The 17901-nt window shown below is 37.3% G+C and overlaps 2 protein-coding genes across 5 annotated transcripts in view; both read right to left on the bottom strand.

Annotated features, from left to right (window-relative positions):
• LOC126646984 (macrophage mannose receptor 1-like) overlaps positions 1–1078 on the bottom strand; it is a 30400-nt gene extending 29322 nt beyond the window's left edge. For all 3 annotated transcript variants that reach the window (XM_050328815.1, XM_050328806.1, XM_050328822.1), the window contains exon 1: positions 926–1078. In XM_050328815.1, the coding sequence (XP_050184772.1) occupies positions 926–1013 (88 nt within the window). In that variant the 5' untranslated portion in view covers positions 1014–1078. The remainder of the gene's footprint in view (positions 1–925) is intronic.
• Positions 1079–3523: 2445 nt separating this feature from the next.
• Positions 3524–17901, bottom strand: part of LOC126646977 (macrophage mannose receptor 1-like) — a 33608-nt gene continuing 19230 nt past the window's right edge. The window contains exons 19-30 of one of the 2 annotated variants that reach the window (XM_050328783.1): positions 16708–16808; positions 14866–15002; positions 13714–13828; positions 13013–13209; positions 11735–11825; positions 10166–10398; positions 9177–9342; positions 7624–7776; positions 7092–7208; positions 6730–6891; positions 5005–5037; positions 3524–4379 (exon numbers count right to left, since the gene is read on the bottom strand). In XM_050328783.1, coding sequence (XP_050184740.1) covers positions 4210–4379; positions 5005–5037; positions 6730–6891; positions 7092–7208; positions 7624–7776; positions 9177–9342; positions 10166–10398; positions 11735–11825; positions 13013–13209; positions 13714–13828; positions 14866–15002; positions 16708–16808 — 1675 coding nt within the window. In that variant the 3' untranslated portion in view covers positions 3524–4209. The remainder of the gene's footprint in view (positions 4380–5004; positions 5038–6729; positions 6892–7091; positions 7209–7623; positions 7777–9176; positions 9343–10165; positions 10399–11734; positions 11826–13012; positions 13210–13713; positions 13829–14865; positions 15003–16707; positions 16809–17901) is intronic. The other variant, XM_050328792.1, reaches the window with a different exon arrangement.

Below are 17901 nucleotides of genomic sequence, written 5' to 3'. Positions count from 1 at the left end.
CAGAAAACTTCAAGTAGAACTGAGACAACAATGAGTTTACTGCATTGTTGTTTTCTGCATGGCTCAATAGGTTGGCTTTATTACTCTACCTATTACCAATCTATTACCACATCTATTCATTAACTGTTTAAAGACAAAGGGTAGCTAATCAGAGAGAATACAGATCAGGTAGCCATGAGCATATTTACACAGTAAAAATTTTAGGTTTCAGTTGTAACATTTCTGCACTTGGAGAGGTCTTGTATATTCACCCTGAACTCAGATTCTCTAAGGTTAGCAATGCTTCATATTTTTAAACTATCACAATGTTATGGGATTGTTCTTTTATCCTGAAATTTCTGATATACACTCTCCATCTGAAATTCACAAAAACTCATTCCTTCACTGAGTTCTACATACATTACTGCTTTACCATGCCTCTCTATAGCTATATCAAAAGAGTGTTATACATCTTCAGACTAGAACTATTCTTCTAATTTGCTCAGAGTAGAGGGGAGGAGCCAGATCTTCCTTCTCATACCTCATGTCCTGGGATAGAAACTTGCACAGTTATCATGAAAACAAGGCTCTAAAACCTCTTGATTGTTTGCTGCACCGTGGGTGTGATGAGAGGGTAAACAGAAAAAGCTCCCTGCTCCCCCATCTCTCCTTGCCATCCCACACTGTGCCATCTTATTCTTTCTACAGAAAGAAATTCCAGTTTAAATATCCCGCTCTTATTACCTCTATTTTTCCCAACATCCCTACTCCTCCCCTCTTATTCTGTGAATCAAGAACTGCCAGGGTAATACCCAATATACTATTTAGATCATGTATCAAATCTTACAAGAAGTACAAAATGAAAAATCTATGCATTAAAACTGTAAAGCTTCCCAAGAAAAATCATTTTCATATCTAGTTTAACACAAAAACCCAGGAAACTTACCTGATGACTGCAATGAACCATGCACAAGGGAAAGAAAAACTAGAAACCTGGAGAAACTCATTGCAAATGTAGCTTGCTTCTCATTCATCTAAAAGTTGGACTATAAGATTGTCAATAAATAAAAATCCTTCTCAGTGAGGATAGAAACGGGTCCTTCTCTGTTCCAAAGGGTTGATGGACAAAGCTCTGTACTCTAAATAAGGAAATGTCCTGTCACATGGTATTTTGAAATAACTGTAGGACATGTTGTAAACACTGCTCTCTTTGAACAGAGAGTCTCTTCCAAAACTGAAGTCTCTGTCCTTGTAACTGGAGGTGGTGACACTTGTCTTCTTTTGTGACATTGCTAGTATTATATATGGGTCAGTTGTTGAGGTGCTACACAGGACAGACCTGGAAAAGCAACTTGAGAATTGGTGACAAGAAACCTGAAATATCATTGATTAAAAACCTCAGTCTCTGATTTAACCCTTACATCTCGGAAACAAAGGAAGACAAACCCCCAGTGGTTCAGCACATTCCCATAATGTCACAGCTCTACATATCTAGAATAAAGAGCAAATTTTACAAGATCCGCAGTATTTGGTGCTTTATGAGTTATTGCTCACTTTGAGGCTAAATTTTCTATTTTTTCACTCTCAGACTGATTGCTTTGATCACAGTTTGGGGATGGGCTGTTCATAACTGTTTGTCAAAGACCTGAAAGAAATTAAGATCTTCAACCTATAGGATAGTGGTAAGCTTCCCTGTAACAGAAGGGAAACTTTTGCCTGGAACACTTTAATACTTTTATCAAGTCAAATCATGTGTTTATCTATCTGAGAAATTCCTAATGAGACTGTTCAAAGACAAACACAAGTTATGTTGGGAAAACTCCTTTTAATCTGTGAGCAAAGTGCTCATCTGAAGATTTATATTGGCATGGCAATTCTTGTACAACTATGTTGCAAAGCCATACTGGCAAAAGGGAGCATGCAAATAAGTCCTGCCATTCCTTCTGTTTATTTACATAAGTGAAATTAAAAGAAGTTGTGATAACGAAATTGAAAAAATCGAGAAGTGAAATAGCAAGTAGGGAGATATATATAGAAGGTGAACAGTAGATGTCACAGGAGCAGAAAATATCTTTGGCTTTACTTTTAAGGTGGTGGGGAAAATTGTTGCAAGTACTGGATAAACTTGCTGACTTGGCTGTAGAAAGTAGTAAGAGAGAAAAACATATTCTGGAAATAAATGTCTGGATCACAGGAAAAGTAGGAATTTAATAAATTGTTTAGTAATAACTATTCTATTTGCAGGTGACAGCCAGGGAGGGCTTAGTGTGAGGAAAGCTCGCAAGAGTAGCCATATTTCAGATACATTTGAATTAACAAAATGAAATAGCTCTGACAAAGAGGATCCCAAGGAAAATATCCGAAGGGTACAATTCCTGCCCAGTTTCCTTCTCTGCCCCACAAAATGCCAGCCTCAATATTGTCCTGGGGTTTTTTCCCCCTTCTTCTTTAATCAGATGCTAGTGAGGATTCCCCACAGGGCTACAGTGATGGGGGAGATTAGTGCAGACACTGGGGTAAGCTAAAAGAGGAATTCAGAGCTGCTCCTTTCACATGACCAACCAGCTTGATGCTGATCATAACCCTTTTGGGGTCAGTATCCTGTGTGCTGCATAACACTTCTGCAATAACCTGTTCTCACCAATCGGCTACATTCTTCTGTGTAAATGCTACAGTCTGCATTTACACCAAGAAAACAGGAGTTCAGTGCCTAAGAAAGCAACTTCATTTCTTTCTTTCTTTTTCCTTCTCTTTTTCTTTCTCTTCTTTCTTTCTCTTTTTCTTTCTCTTTTTCTTTCTTTCTTTTCTTTCTTTTTCTTTCTTTCTTTCTCTCTCTTTTTCTTTCTTTCTTTTCTTTCTTTCTTTCTTTCTTTCTTTTCTTTCCTTTCTTTCTTCCTTTCTTTTACCTTCTTTTTCTTTTTTTTCTTTTTATTTTTCTTTCTCTCTTTTTCTTTCTTTCTCTTTCCTTCTTTCTTTCTTTCTTTCTTTCTTTTTTTCTTTCTTTCTTTCTTTCTTTCTTTTTCTTTCTCTTTTTGTTTAGTTTTTTGTTTGTTTGGGGTTTTGTTTTGTTTTTTAACTTTTCAGCTTGCTCAGTAGACCCTGTGCTGCTTGGGGAAGGCAGGTTGTTTATTAGGGCTATGTGCTAAGCTCTCTTTCCCATAAAGCGTTTAGTGCCTAGATTGTATTTGCAGCTCACTTAAAAGCTACTTTGTACTGCTTTCCACTGGTTTTCTGACATCTTAAACTTAGTCGTCTTGCAGATTCCTAGTACAGAATCATCGGCTTCATTCCTTAGTTTTCAGTTCCCTTTTTTCACATTTAAAAATGGCCAGTTGATGCTTATTCAAGCTAAATTCAAAGTAAGGGGGGAGAGAAGCCCTCCTTGTTCCTGACAAAAGAGTTACTGTGCTGACAGGAGCACCTCCCTTCCCCTATCCCCTCACTTCATTCACAGGGAATGCTGAAGCTCAAAAATTATACTAAAAAAACCTTTATTTATTTATTTCAAAGCATTAACAAATAGAAGCAAGAACAAGGGTGAGAGTATTTTAATTCATATTAGTGAACATAATAAAAACAATCATATTATCAGATAGAAAAAAACATTAAAGCCCACACCTGAGCTTAATATCCTTTGCTAGCATGTACTGTATTTTCCTCTGTATTTTCAGAAAATGAAAATGACAAGGTTCTCTATCTCAAAGTTATTTAGATAAGTATATGAAGCACTGCTTTATAAGTGTAATAGGATGCAGCCGTAAGGAACAATAAAAGGGCTGGTCTGATGCAGTGAATTTTGTGCGGCAAAATGAATTCAATTTTTGAGTTCTTGACAGTGTCCACAAAAAATCACGAGAACACAGTTCTAAATAGCATTCACACTGGACATTCATTCTCTCTAGTTAACTTTTATAGTCCTTTTTCATGTATTTGATTTTTACAAGTTTTTTTGCATTAGTGTCTTTGAGAAGGCACTTGAGAACATCTTGACTATAAAAAAATTGTAACATCAATCCATAATTCTGATTTTGTAAAATATGCATGATACAAGAGAATCAGCTAGTGCAAAAAGAGAAAAAGGATTTAATTTAAGATTACAGTAGATCTCATTTAAGGGTCTCACTAGAGACTTTTAACAGATACATCCTTTAGTTTCAGCAAGTAACTCGCTCCTCTAAATTGGTACGTGCCACAGGACCCATTCTCACCCATTCTTCAATCACTGACACATCATTTTATTAGTGTTTCATTTCCAGGATCTGTTGATAGTTCATTTTGTCTTTTTCTTTTGTAGAAATAGGCTGACATGCCAGCTCCGAGGAGAGTTAAAACAGCCAAGAAAACAAGCAGCCAAACAGAGATATGAACAGGTGGGTGAGTCTCTTCATTCTTTTCCTTGCCTGAAATGAATCCATATAACTGTGAGAGACCATAGTAATTTTCATTCCACATACAACATGAAAAACATGCAGAAGATCAGCTCTCCTGCCTGAACCTGAAGGCTGTAAATCTGAGCTCTGAATTGCCACTGATCAGTAGCCAGGTCTCTGTTCCTAAAGCTAACATGGTTTTAGTGGATCTGGATTACAGTGACATACAATGCATGCAGTGGATGCTTGGAAGAATTTAATGAAAATGTAAGCTTTTGATGGATATGGGATGCTAATTATTTGGAAATCAGTTTTACAATATCTTTATGTTACATTATTTACAATAATACCTATGGAAGAAATCTGCATATACATCTAGCCAGTTTCTAACAGCTTAGCTAAAGCACTCTGTAGCTGTTCTCAGTCACAAGCTGGGTCACTGCTGAGCCTGTCACCTCGGGGTCAGCCCTGCAGCAGTGCAGTTGACCAAGAACATGTGAGTGCTCTTGTGAATTCAAAATGCACCATGGAATCACCCTGCGAGACTGCTAACCATGCATCCCTGTCAGTAGGACATGTTCTCCAAAAGACTGTGATTTGGGAAAGCTCTTCTTGTACTTAGATTTTTTGTTAATTTTCTTATGAAAGCTCTTACCTTTTTGTTGTATAGGACTCCCACTTGGCTGAACTTCAGTGAATATCGGAGAGAAATGATATGAAACTTTATTAAAATCCAGAAGTTTGACTGTTTTGCTTAAATAGTACAGAAACTAAAACCCCTGAAGTACACTATCTCATTAATAACATATATGGTTGCTATAAAAGGTAGCATAAATGAGGCAAAAAATACATTGCTAAAGTTTTTACCTTCCTACTTAACATTACCAAACTTATTTTCATAATTAATTATGAATTAATATTCATTCTTTTAAAACTTTGTATTGTTTTATATCTACTAACATTCAAATACTGACTCTTTTCTATGTTCATTTAAAAATACCTTTTCATATTTTTCCTGAAATATTAATTTTAATGTACTAGGAACATGATGTACCACTCTGGAGCTTAATTTTACATAGTATATTTTAGGAATATCTGCATGTCTAGCCGGATTCTGCACCTTATGATTCAATGGATGGATTTTAGAGCTCCCTTATTATTTTACTACTATAATGGATGGGATATAATGGAATATAATTTGGATGTTTTTAGTAAATCTTTGTTAGGGATTAACAGATTGACTGCCATGGGCATGTGCTGATTTACGCACAGAAATTAACAATATATGGGATATGATAGTTTCTTGGTTACATTTCAGGGTTTTTTTCTAATTAAAAACTACATTGAAAAATCAGTAAATGCTAACCCAAAATTTTCAATTATTTTTCCATGAACTACTGTGTCTTGAGATGTCTTTAGTATTGAAATCAGGTCCTTTCAACTTTCCGTCTGAATAAAGGAATCTTAAAACGGCCTTTACACAGGAAATGAGGTTTTGGCATAGGACAGAGATGCTCCCCGTGATTTAATGGGGACAATACAAAATGCAAAAGCTGGAAAATTAAACCTGATCTCACAGTTACTACAAAAGGAATTAAAAAGGTTTAAAGATTTCAATCCGACATTTTTTAGGTAAGACAGATTGATTTTTAACACCTAAATGAAGAGAATGGAATGATAGCGCTTTCTTTCAGACAATTATTTCCTTCATATCCCCACTTGGGAATATAATATTAGTGTTTTACCTCTGGAATATTAGTCTGTCATATACAGTATTGCATCAATTTTCCAGAAATGCTGGTAAGACAGCTTCTGTACTGACGTGTTTTCATTTAGAAGGGAAGTATTTCTTATATTATTATTGCAATACAGATGACTTTTTAGTGTCCCTGAGTCACTACTACTTATTTAACTTTACTTGTAGGTTGTTGAACCTGGGCCAACATGAAGCCAGTTTGTTACACTGGGTAGTAATATCGCTTTTGAGAATAACAAGCTTGAAGAGAAAAATTGATCATTCCCATTGATTCCTCCCTGCAAGGGTATAATAACTGTTACAATTAGTTCTTGCAACAGTCATACCCTTGCACTGGTGTTTGAGTGATGCCATATCAATGCCTTCGTTAGGTACTCTAGAGTCTCTGAAAGTCTCATTCTCAACCTAGAGTGCATACAGAATGTTACCCTATTCCCATATGACTGCAGACAGTGACGTGAAGACCTTGCAGTCTGCAAAAACAGGCAACCACAAATGATTAGAGAAGTGGATATGCCAAACAAAGCTGCCAGAAATTACTTCTAGACACATGGTGGAGGGCTGTAATAGTTACTAGTACACAGATATGCTCTGTCACTAAGGGCTGACTCACTGAGGACTTACCTTTGGGTTTTTTGCAGATAAATCCTTTCTCAGAAGAGCAATCACTGTTGTCCCAATAACCAGATGGTGCAGTTATTTCAACACACCGATGTTCCACACTGAACTCTTTCTCCTCCCAGTTAACAAAGTCCAGTGCAGCATTATCTAGCCACAACCACTGGCCTACAGAGAAACATACAGAGTAAAAAAACCTTACAATTTATCTCATTAATATTTTGACTTCTCAGCTCAGCAATTGGCTCAAAGATCTACAGCAAGACACTTTTCAGCAGCAGACTTTGTAATTTTTGTAGTACAGTAATCCTCAATTTTCTTGTATTAGCAAAGCATTTGTGCACTAAATATTGAAAGTTAGACATTACCATCCACATTTTGGTAAAGTCCTATCCAGAAGCCTCCTTCTTTATTTCCAAGTGGTTGAATTGTATGGACCAGAAAGTCAGATTCATCCATGTTTTCTACTGAAACCAAGGTAGCATCTGAAAAGCATTAGCAGGCAGATAACCATAACCCACATGAGCCTGACCTTCTCTTTCAAGTCTGTACAAACAATAGCTTTTGACAGTGTTATTCATGCTAGACTGTTGGTCTCTCCATTGCTCCTTTCAGAGGGCAGTGACCTGGAGGTGCTTAGTGGCTGCAGCCCCCCACAGCTTTCTCCAGGATGCCCAGAATCCAGGAGCTGATGGAGAAGTCGATATCCAGGGAAGCTGAAGCCCCTGAGAGGACAGACGACCACACAAAGTCACTTGTGTCAATTTATTTTCATTGTGCCAGATTTAGAATAGCTTAGTAGATAAATAAAATATTTTATTTATCTTCTTACATCATTCTTACATTAGTTTTGTGTGAATTTTTGTTCAAATCTTATTATTTGACCATGAAGGCTCTCACCTAACCGAACACACTCAAGGGAGGCCAGTGCCCAGCTTCTCCCAGCTGATGCTTCAAAGTAGTAGCAGTGACCATGGAAAGGGATCCAAGCCTGGAGTTCATCTCCTTCAGGGCAGTCTCCAGGCAGCTGAGCAGGATCAGTAGGAACTATCTCTAAAGAAGCCATATGGTATGAAATTAGTATTGCATTATGAGTGATCTATGATTCTATGATATGTGTGTAAATGGAGTGGGATTCCTCTCACCCAGCTTTAGCTATCTGGACCTATACTCTTGACCATTCCTACATTCCCCTAGTTCAGACAATGGGGAGAGCCAAGCAGTAAAAATGTGAAACATCTTATTTCTCCAATCACATTTCTTAGGACAAGGAATCAAATTGCATCCTGCAACATCTAACTAACTGCCTTGGCAATACTGTGAAAAATGAAAACCCTGAGGGATGATGAAGGCCTCAAATTTGTGTTTACACAACACAGAAAGCTGCTGTAGGCTAATGAATCATTAATGCCACAGTCTCATGGTGTTTGGCTGCCTGGTCTATGCATGTTGTCACTTTATATAAAAAAAAAGCCATCAGTGGAGCATGCCTCTGCCAAATTAGACTGTTTCTGATCATGGGTGCAACTCCAATTCACTTTGATGGACCTGTGGTTCTTACACTGCATATGCAGACCCAATGTATGACTGGAAAGTCCACACAGTCAGTGCACATTCCCAGCACCTACTTATGCATATATATATATGTATATATATATGTATATACATTACACTCACACACAGACTTGAGCGATTTATGCTCATGTCTCAGAAGGAGTGAAAAAAAAACAACATAGAAAACCACATTAAGCTATTAGAGAGCATCCAAAGGAGGGCCACAAGGATGGTGAAGCGCCTGGAGGGGAAACCTTATGAGGAGCAGCTGAGGTCACTTGGTTTGTTCATCCTGGAGAAGAGGAGACTGAGGTGAGACCTCACTGGAGTCTTCAACATCCTCATGAGGGGAAGCAGAGGGGCAGGCACTGATGTCTTCACTCTTGTGACCAGTGACAGGACTTGAAGAACCATGAAGCTGAGTTAGGGGATGTTTAGGCTAAATACCAGGAAAAGGTTTGTCTCCCAGATGGTGGTTGGGCACTGGAATGGGCACCAAGCCTGTCACAGTTCAAGAAGAGTTTGGACAACACTCTCAGGCACACGGAGTGATTCTTGGGTTGTTCTGCGCAGGGCCAGGATTTGGACTCAATGATCCTGATAGGTCCCTTCCAAGTCAGCATATTCTACAATTCTATAATATGACAGAGCTTCATATTATGGAAACAGGTATGACTACATGAAAGCAGTGCAGCCATATCCACTTGCACATGAACCTTTCTTATGCCTTAATTCATTCATCATCCATTAGCAAACATGCATATTCTGCAGAGAGGTAGGTGCTACCCTGAAGCATACTCCTCTGCAGGGTTAGCTTGAGCTAGAGTGAAGTTTCTAGGATTAGGTAGACTAATGGAATTAGTAATGTGTTTCTAAAATTGTTACATGCCTGTGCTTACCATCTGATATCATGCAAACTGAAGAGTAGCTTTCATTGCAAGATGCTGTTTTCCAAGTACCATCAAGATCCAGATAGACACAAGCATTTTTCTCCTTTGGTTCCCCTGATGCCCATTTCGTGTATCTGATTTTCCAGTTATTGGTCCATTTGTAATAGCCACCAGTCTGAAAACAAAGGTCTGGCAATAGATTTATTCTTTTTACAGAAAAAGCTCTGACACATAGTTATAGTGTAAATAAAATCCTGTGTTTATTTGATTTTTTCAGCAAAAAGTGCTGGGTTTTTAAATCTCATTCACTGTTGTAAGCAATGTCACTGGTCCCTCCAAGTTACTCAAGAACTACATATGAACAGTGTTATCACTGCATTGTTTTTGAGAGGGTTTTTCTGAAATAATACAAACTTCTACAACTGGCAAAAAAGTCAGATGAGGCCAACTTAGGTCACTTAGTAAATCTCATATCAAGAGAAGCAATTACAGAGAATTCATCCCCTCTGCCCTGCTTTATTTAAACTAAAACTGGGAGCTATTTGGTGAATAAAGATTACTTGACATTAAACAGCCAGCTTAAATTTTAAAATATCTCTCTAATATTCATAATAAATTTTATTAATATAATAATAGCTATCAGTTGCCCTCTGTATAGCAGGGGGTTTGACTTTCAGAACAGTTAACAGTCACTTTATGATGGCTGCACTTTCTGGTTTATGACTCTCGGTCAGCGCCTTGATTTCTTTTATCGTTTCTAGAACTTTCTACATTCATCCTTTGCTTCTTGCATAACCTTTTATGTGATTCATCAACGCATTTGGTGGATGAAAGTCCTTGACTAGCTCTAACAGGACCACTAGATTGGTATGCATTTGCACAGTGAAGCCATGCAGGATGCAGTTGTTTCAGCACTGTTACAGACTGGTCATCCAGAGGCCTATAAAGAGCAGGAGAGCTCACCAAGCACCCACACCTCCCATCTGTCTAGCACTTACCATACTGCTGTTAAGACCAATCCATACGGGTTTTCCATATTTCAACATCTGGATCCACAGGAATGAATGGATGTAGGCATCTGAAATTCTGGCAAGTTCTGCAGATTTGTCTTGACAATTTTTTCTGGCCTCTTCCCATTTCATTTCAGATGAAATAATTAAATAGCTACTGTCACCATAATGGGCAAAGCCAGAGGCTGGATTTGTTGTTGGTACTTCAGGCTCTGTGGGAACTATGGAGGAAAAACTGAATGCATGAACTTATAATATATTTCTCTTCTCTAACATGGAAACTAAAAAGAAAAATTGGTTAAAAGGTCTAGTCAATAAGTCAAAATCTTTATTGAAGCTTATGAACAAAACAAAACAAAACAACTAAATTAAAACAAAACCAGAAAGCACAAAACAAAGCAAAACAAAAAACAAACAAACAAAAAAACCCAACCAACCAACCAAAAACACAAACAAACAAAAAAACTAACAAAAAAGTCCCAAACAAACACGGACTAAATTGATTAATGTAATAAACTGAGTGAAACCCTGAATGCCCTGAAGCAGAGAGTATACTTGCTAATGATTTGAGTATACACCTATTTCAGATCACTGGTGGAGAGGACTTAGGGTAAGTCACTAACTGTTGTACTCTGACACCTGATGTTAATTGATTGCCACTTGTCACTGACCCCAAGTTCTTGGCCTGTCTGTAAGGACCACCAGAATGTCACCTGCATGTTCAGGTTAGGCAGTTTGTATTTCCACCCTTGAGATTGTAAATGTATTCAGAAGAGCTGTAACTGGGATTAAGCAAATTAAAAATGCCTCCATAAAACTCTGTCTGCTGTGCAGGGAAGCTGTCCTCTCACAAGCAAGTTATCTGTGCTGACAGTGAACAGTCTGCAGGAACTGACTGAAATGAGGGGTCAGGGAATAATTTTTTCTAAAGCTGTAATAAAGTTGAGGCAAAACTGTTTGGCAAAACTGTTTTGCTGCCTGTGCTTTGCCTTCTCTACTCCCATTATATGGTTGGACAGCTGGGATTTGTATAATTACATTTCTAGAGGAGGAAAGTCAATGCTCATTACTCATTTTGTTGTAAGAAACATAACAATATTCTTCTACAATAAAGACAAATCCAAGAAGCTGTACATTTTAATTGACATCATATGGCATTCAGTAGAAATGTTAAGAGAGGATTAAATGCTCTGCTCAGAGACAGCCAGGGGAATGGGAAGATCACTGCAAGAACATGGTTTTATACATGCACTTCAACAGGATGCCTATAACCCTCATATTTCAATGAAAAGAAATCTATTTTCATTTATTATTATTATCTGGTATTATTCATGATTAGGTACAAAACCCCTATTAAGATAGTGGTTCCTCTTCAGCAATTTCTGTGGAACAAATTATACTTTAAACATAGTACTGTCTTAAGACTGGTGGAGTTCTGAAAGCCTGAGAGACTCAGAATAAGACTCAAAGCCAGCAGAAATCACATCAGTTTAGCTATTCAGCTTGTCTAACCGAGATACTCTTTCTAGTTAGGAGATTGGTTTGCACAGAACTCACGTGAATTCATCTGGCATATATAGCCTCTCTCGTTGTCACAGCTATCATCTCTCCATTTCCCATCTGACTTCATGACAAACACACAATCTGTCTAAAGGAGAGGGAAAAATACACAGTCATTTAAAAAGGCAATGAAGAGGTGATGAGCTGAAGCTCTTATACTGCTGCTGCAAGCCTAATAGCAGAGGGGAGAGAAGCTCACTGAACACGCATGTAATTAGTTCCAATTTCCTAGGTTTTTGCCAAACAGCTTGAACTAGTATTTATTAGTGACCCCTTAAATTTGAATCAGGCTTTAACCAGTGCCAGTCAGGTCTGAAAGAAGCCACTTAACAACAACCCTATCGATTTTATTAAGAATCCTTTGATGACTTAGAAACGACTAGGGTAACTATAATATATCTTCTTAGTTCTGATTTACAATTATGTAGATCTGCTTCTAGAAAAACAAAATAAGAACTATTATTAAAAGTACTAATCTGGATTTAATTGAAATAGACTCTCTTGTGGAAAGCAGATACTCTTTGCTGGTTTTTTGTAGCCATTATCAAGTTATGACTCTCAGACATCTTTAGCAACAACCAAATTTTTCCTTTACTTACTTATGTTTAATTGCTTCAGTATTTCCTTGATTACTCCCCTGATTTCAAGACTGACCATGGCAGTCTTTCAGCATTTCATCTAAGTTTCTCCCTTATGCTGATTTAAATAAGTTTTGGTTATCAGAAAGTTGACTGATTGTGCATGTTAAAAGTCTTGGGTGTCTAGCTGCAGATCATTTCCTCAGAAATTCTCTCCTTTGTAAAAGGGATTGATTTTCAGCAGAGAAATAGTAATGTCATTGAAATTCATCATACCATCAAAAACTAGACAAGCAGTGTGAGAGCACATTAGCCACGAATGGTATACACAGACAAATTATTGTTGAATGAACAATCTTAATTTTAGTTTATCATACCTTTTCTGTGTTTGGTGTTGTAACTCTAAACTTTGCAATAATGCAGTTTGTAGGGGAATTGATGCAATATAAACCTCTCCCAGCTTCTTTTACAGAACTGGTCTTTTGCAATAGGTCAGATGGAAGGCACGAAGTCACTTTTTTTCAGAATCTTTGCCAAACATTTTTGGTTGTATTTGGAATCTTTATCAGGCGATTTCCTAAGCCCCATTTTGCTTACAAAAGAACTTGTATCAGCACCTTGTTATTTCGGCTGTAACTTCTCTTTTAGAAAACCATCTAGCTGCCTAAGATATACAGGTTACTTAAATTTCCTATACCTCCACAGTGATGTCTGTCAATCTTTCAAACTCAAAATAGTCAAAGTAGCTCTGTTTCTGTTCCGGTGCACCATTAACCCAGTTGGTGTAGGAAACAGTGCTTCCATCTGTCCAAAGAAATGTGAACTCTTGGTTGATGTCATTCAACCCAATCCAAACATCACTTGTGGCATCCTTCAAATGATAGAAGAGGAAAGCTGGAGGGAAGCAAAGATTTTTTATTAAGGAAGGCTCATCACGACTTACTTTCCCCAAAACAGGGAAAACGTGTAAAAGCCCAGAACTGGGGCCATATTAAAAGGATAAGATTTTCCACTAAAGAGCTCATCTGCCTTTTAATTAAATGTTTAGATAATCATCCCTTCCCCACTGTGTATGCACAAGTAGTGTTTCAGCAAATCATATGACCAGTGAGAGAGACAGAAAATACAGAATTCTGTTAGTTTGAGAGACCTGTGCAACCACACTCAAAACACAAGGGAAGTTTCACAAAAACTGAGCAATTGAAAGATCTAGAAACACATTTTATTTCTTATATGTAATAATTTAGCTATTGCTTTGCACTTTGGAGTTAAAACAAACCATAAACCGACATGGATGATAAGCAATTTTTGGCAGTTAATCCCATATTCTATAGTGGACAGTATAGCAGATCCTTTAGCTAGAACTTAATTTTCTTTCAATAGAGCTCATATATGTACCTTGCACATGTTCATTTGGTATGGTAGCCAGGTTTCCTCCCAAACTGATACAAGCATCTCGTGCATCATGCCACACAAGCTTTCTTGTCATATTGGAAGAAAATATTTTGAAACACTGGGAAAAAAAAGCAAGCACATCTTTCAAAGTAGCAAAGATTGGAACTGTAGTATGTGACTAATATCAATTACATATGAGATGTACATTTCTCCTAAAAGAAATCAGGGCTAAGATAAGTGGCAGAGCTCAAGAGTAGAAAGTCGGTACATCTACCCAGGCAGACACTCAAACCCACTCACTGCACAAGGTGTAATGCAGGAGTCTAAATCATTTGAACTGATTGTAGTGAGGTCAAGTACATAATTCCTTTTCACATTTTCATCTGCCTTCTTCCTGCAATATTAGAGGGATCATTTGAAATCAAGAAAATTTGGCTTTGGGTGACACAGCTGGAGGGAATGATCTCTACTGGGCCTTGTCCTGCTGCCAGTGACTGTAGCTACAACTGTTCATCCTGCCAATGTTACGAAATATTCTTTGGTACATTGCCTAATATTTTGAGGATGCAATAGCAGCACAGTGTACATAAAGTAGACAAAACAACCTTTTGTAGACGGAGCTTCAACTCAAATTGGTACAAATTATTCAGTTACAGCAATGAGGACTCCCAGACCACGTCTGAATGAAAAGCTATACTCAAAACAATTGTAGTTTGCCGTCATATTTCTGAACTCAAAGCTTTGTGAACCCTGTACAAGCCAAAGGGATTGCTCAAATACATTATGTCTAAATCTTTCCACCTGAAAGTCTCATTTTACAAGACTCACCATTACAAATTTCCATTTCTATCATAAATTCATAAAAGAAGAAAGGAGAAGAGGTTTTCTAAAGAAGCAACAACAGTGTATTTTAAGCCTGCACAAACTATGCTCTCTGAAATCTATTTAGCAAACATCTACTTTTACTGTATTTCTCCACAAAACTAAGTGTATATAGTCAGCTCCAAAAAAGCCCAGCCAACCAGGCCGCACATTCTGACTAGATAATTGCTCTCCAGATTTATGTTATAATCATTAAAAATGTGGGGTTTTTTCAGGATTTTTTGTTCAGTTCCACTCCTTTACACAATTTACTGAAGATACATGTTGACATACCTTGTTGCCAAAGAAAACCCAACTTTCTGGACATCCTCCAGGAGGCAATGGTGAAGTAAACGTTGAATTAATAGAACTGTTATGTTTTTCACATACAAATTTATTGGAGGAGCCACAGTTTATGTCATTCCACAAGCCTGAAATATATAAATTGAATAAACAAAATGTTACATTATTTGTAACAATAATTTCTCACTTTTTTTTTTAAGAACAAAATTTCTCTATTTTATATTTCAGGCTGCAGCTTGATCTGAAGGCAAAGTAACTATGGCAGCTTCAAATAAGACAGCTCAAGCTCTAATAATAGCACTCCTTGTACTTCATTTGAACTTCCTGACCCTTCTGCTCCTCTTTCACGGCTCTCCACAGTGTCTACACCTATTTATGGGTATATATATTTATGGGGGTGTGTATATATATATATATTATTTGTTTGAGCCATGGCATCATCATATTGTAGGCAGCAGAGGAAATCTACCAGCAAGCAGCTTTAAAAAGAAAATGTACCAGAAATGGATGATTTAGGAAATATCAGATCAATCTAAGGGCATAGTATGGTCTTCAAACATACATTATGAAATACATGCCTTCTCCTGGGGGCCAACATCTCAAGTTAATAGAATGTTAGCTAGAGATTCAGTTTGCAGATTAAAATACTTAATTTCAATTGTCAAGATTTCTAAGCTACTACAACGGTCAATAGAGAGACAGGGCAGGATTCATTTGTCTAAACAGAGGCGTCTAAACACTGTTTGAGAGGCTATGCAAAGTTCCTGTAGAGAGCTAACACATATGACTTAAGTTTCTTTGGGAAACTTACAGTCAGATGGGCTAACGAGAACACAGCAGGTGGCTACAATCACCTACATGCAGGCACTTGAATACTGCACTTGAGTAAACTGAACTGCTCTTCAGGCAGCACTGACTGTGCAGGTGAGATCTCCACTTGACTATAGTGAGATTTCAGAGCTGTAACTCGCACAGCCAACGCAATCCTAGTGCTTCCCTCATCGTCCACTTCAGTTCCTCACGTGTAAACTTCCAGTATCATCTGAGACAAGCTCAGGAATGCTGAGCCACCCATGGGGAACTGGTAGATACGGAGGGGAAGGTGGGATAGCTGTCCCTTTCTCCATCAACAACTAAAGAAGGAGGGATGCATCTCGATCAGAACATATGTCTATGTTTAGAAAAGTGAATCTTGTTCTTTCTGTCTTCATATAAAGCCAGAATTTCAGGTGGGATTGCTGAATGAACTCCTTATAAAACATAAATTGAGAGATCAATATATATATACTAAATTCTCATTACCCTCAGTTACATTACAGAAATAGAGCCAAAAGGAAAACTTAGCCCTAGGTGTTGCAAAAAATTCACATTTCATTGTGCTTGTAAACATGTAAGATGGTCTTAGGTCATTAGATATATTTGTTTATTTCCTCACTGACTTTCAACTCTTTTGAGTTGACTACCTTCAACTCCCTGATCTCCTGTAGCTGTTAGAAGCGTTTTCTCAAGGAGAGAAGACAGACCATTCAACTTTCTACTGAAAGAAGTAGTGAAAAGCCCTGTAAAATGGTGCAATATCAATCTTATAAATCCAGAGAGAGAGATCTGCATTAAAGTACACATGGTACAGAAATCTCCCCATGCTAAGGACATAGACTCTTCCATGACTGGTGGTCCCCATGATGAAAACAGTTACTGCATTGTGTTGGTGGAAAGCAATTGCAGAAAACAGCTATCAAAGACTGTGTGACAGCTGACAGCAGACGTTTGACAGCATCAGTTATAATCCAGGCAGGGACAAATAGAATCTAATAGTTTTGCTTTGTTACTTACCATGCCCTGACAACATTACCACACAATTTTCCTCATTATTTGCAAAGTTGGGTTCATTAGGAGCCCAGGCCACATAAGTTACTGGAGTCCCATCTACCCAGCTTAAAGAAAATAAATGCAAATAGTTATTAATTAATACACTTCAGTTGTGAGACGATACTTCAATTGTGAGATGATACTTCTAATTAACATCTCAAAAATAAGAATATACATGAGCATTTATGGGAGCTGTTTAAAACTGGAAGGACTGTTAAAGATTTTCCTCTCTTTACCTAATTATTCTAATTTGACACAATTTTTGTAAAATATTGCTGGTTGTAAAATAGGAAAAATAATACACTAAGCACATTTTCCATTAATGGGCAGGATTGGTATTTAATAACAGAAACCATTTTCAGTTAGTCAGAATACATAATACAGATAAAAATATTAAAATTTTATTTAACTTATTTCATTGTATCCCTACTTAACATTATGCTTCTCAGTCTGAGCATTCCTGATGTTTTCATAGATGCAAACAATGATGAAAAAACTTTTCTGTGGATTTTACCCCAAAGAAAAAAACCCTTATAGGTATTTTTATAAATACCTTTATAGGTATTTATAAAATTTAAAATTTATAAATTTCTATTGAGTCTTGTGCCTGTAAATTAATGGACATTTTGTAAGCTTTAAAAGTACCAAAATTGATATTTTTTTCCTTTATGTTTACATGCTTTTTACTTTAATATATTGCTATTGAAGGAAAGAGAGGTTGGCACTGCATTTTGATCAATATTTCAGAATTTAGATCAGTAAGTCTGAAGCAGGAAGCAAATTCAGCTCTCTCATCTATCTCTTGCTGTTGCTGATACACTTGATCTAAATAAAGAAGATGCTCACTGAACACAAGGAATGCCCTGTCTCCCTAATTTGTCTCCTAAATCAAGAGGTCAGAATTGTGTACTGACCCAGTCACTATCAACTTGTCTCTCCCCACTCCTCTTCTACACACTAACACTCTGTTATTGATTTACAGACATTCAACAGTGGCATTAAAATAGAAAGGTTAAATTCAGATCTCCTCTAACCTGTTTCAGGTCAACATCAGAAGCATGTCGACCAGCAGATGGGAAGATAAGCAGTCTATCCTGCTCTTCAGGATCTTTTACTATAGTTTTGAGTGTATTTGCATGCAGGTGTTTTCAGAATACT

Source organism: Myiozetetes cayanensis, unplaced genomic scaffold (genome assembly GCF_022539395.1).
Source record: "Myiozetetes cayanensis isolate MyiCay16 unplaced genomic scaffold, myiCay2020 scf1, whole genome shotgun sequence".
NCBI lineage: Eukaryota > Metazoa > Chordata > Aves > Passeriformes > Tyrannidae > Myiozetetes > Myiozetetes cayanensis.
The sequence above is the reverse complement of the archived record's forward strand: the minus strand, read 5'-3'. Positions and strand labels throughout refer to the sequence as shown.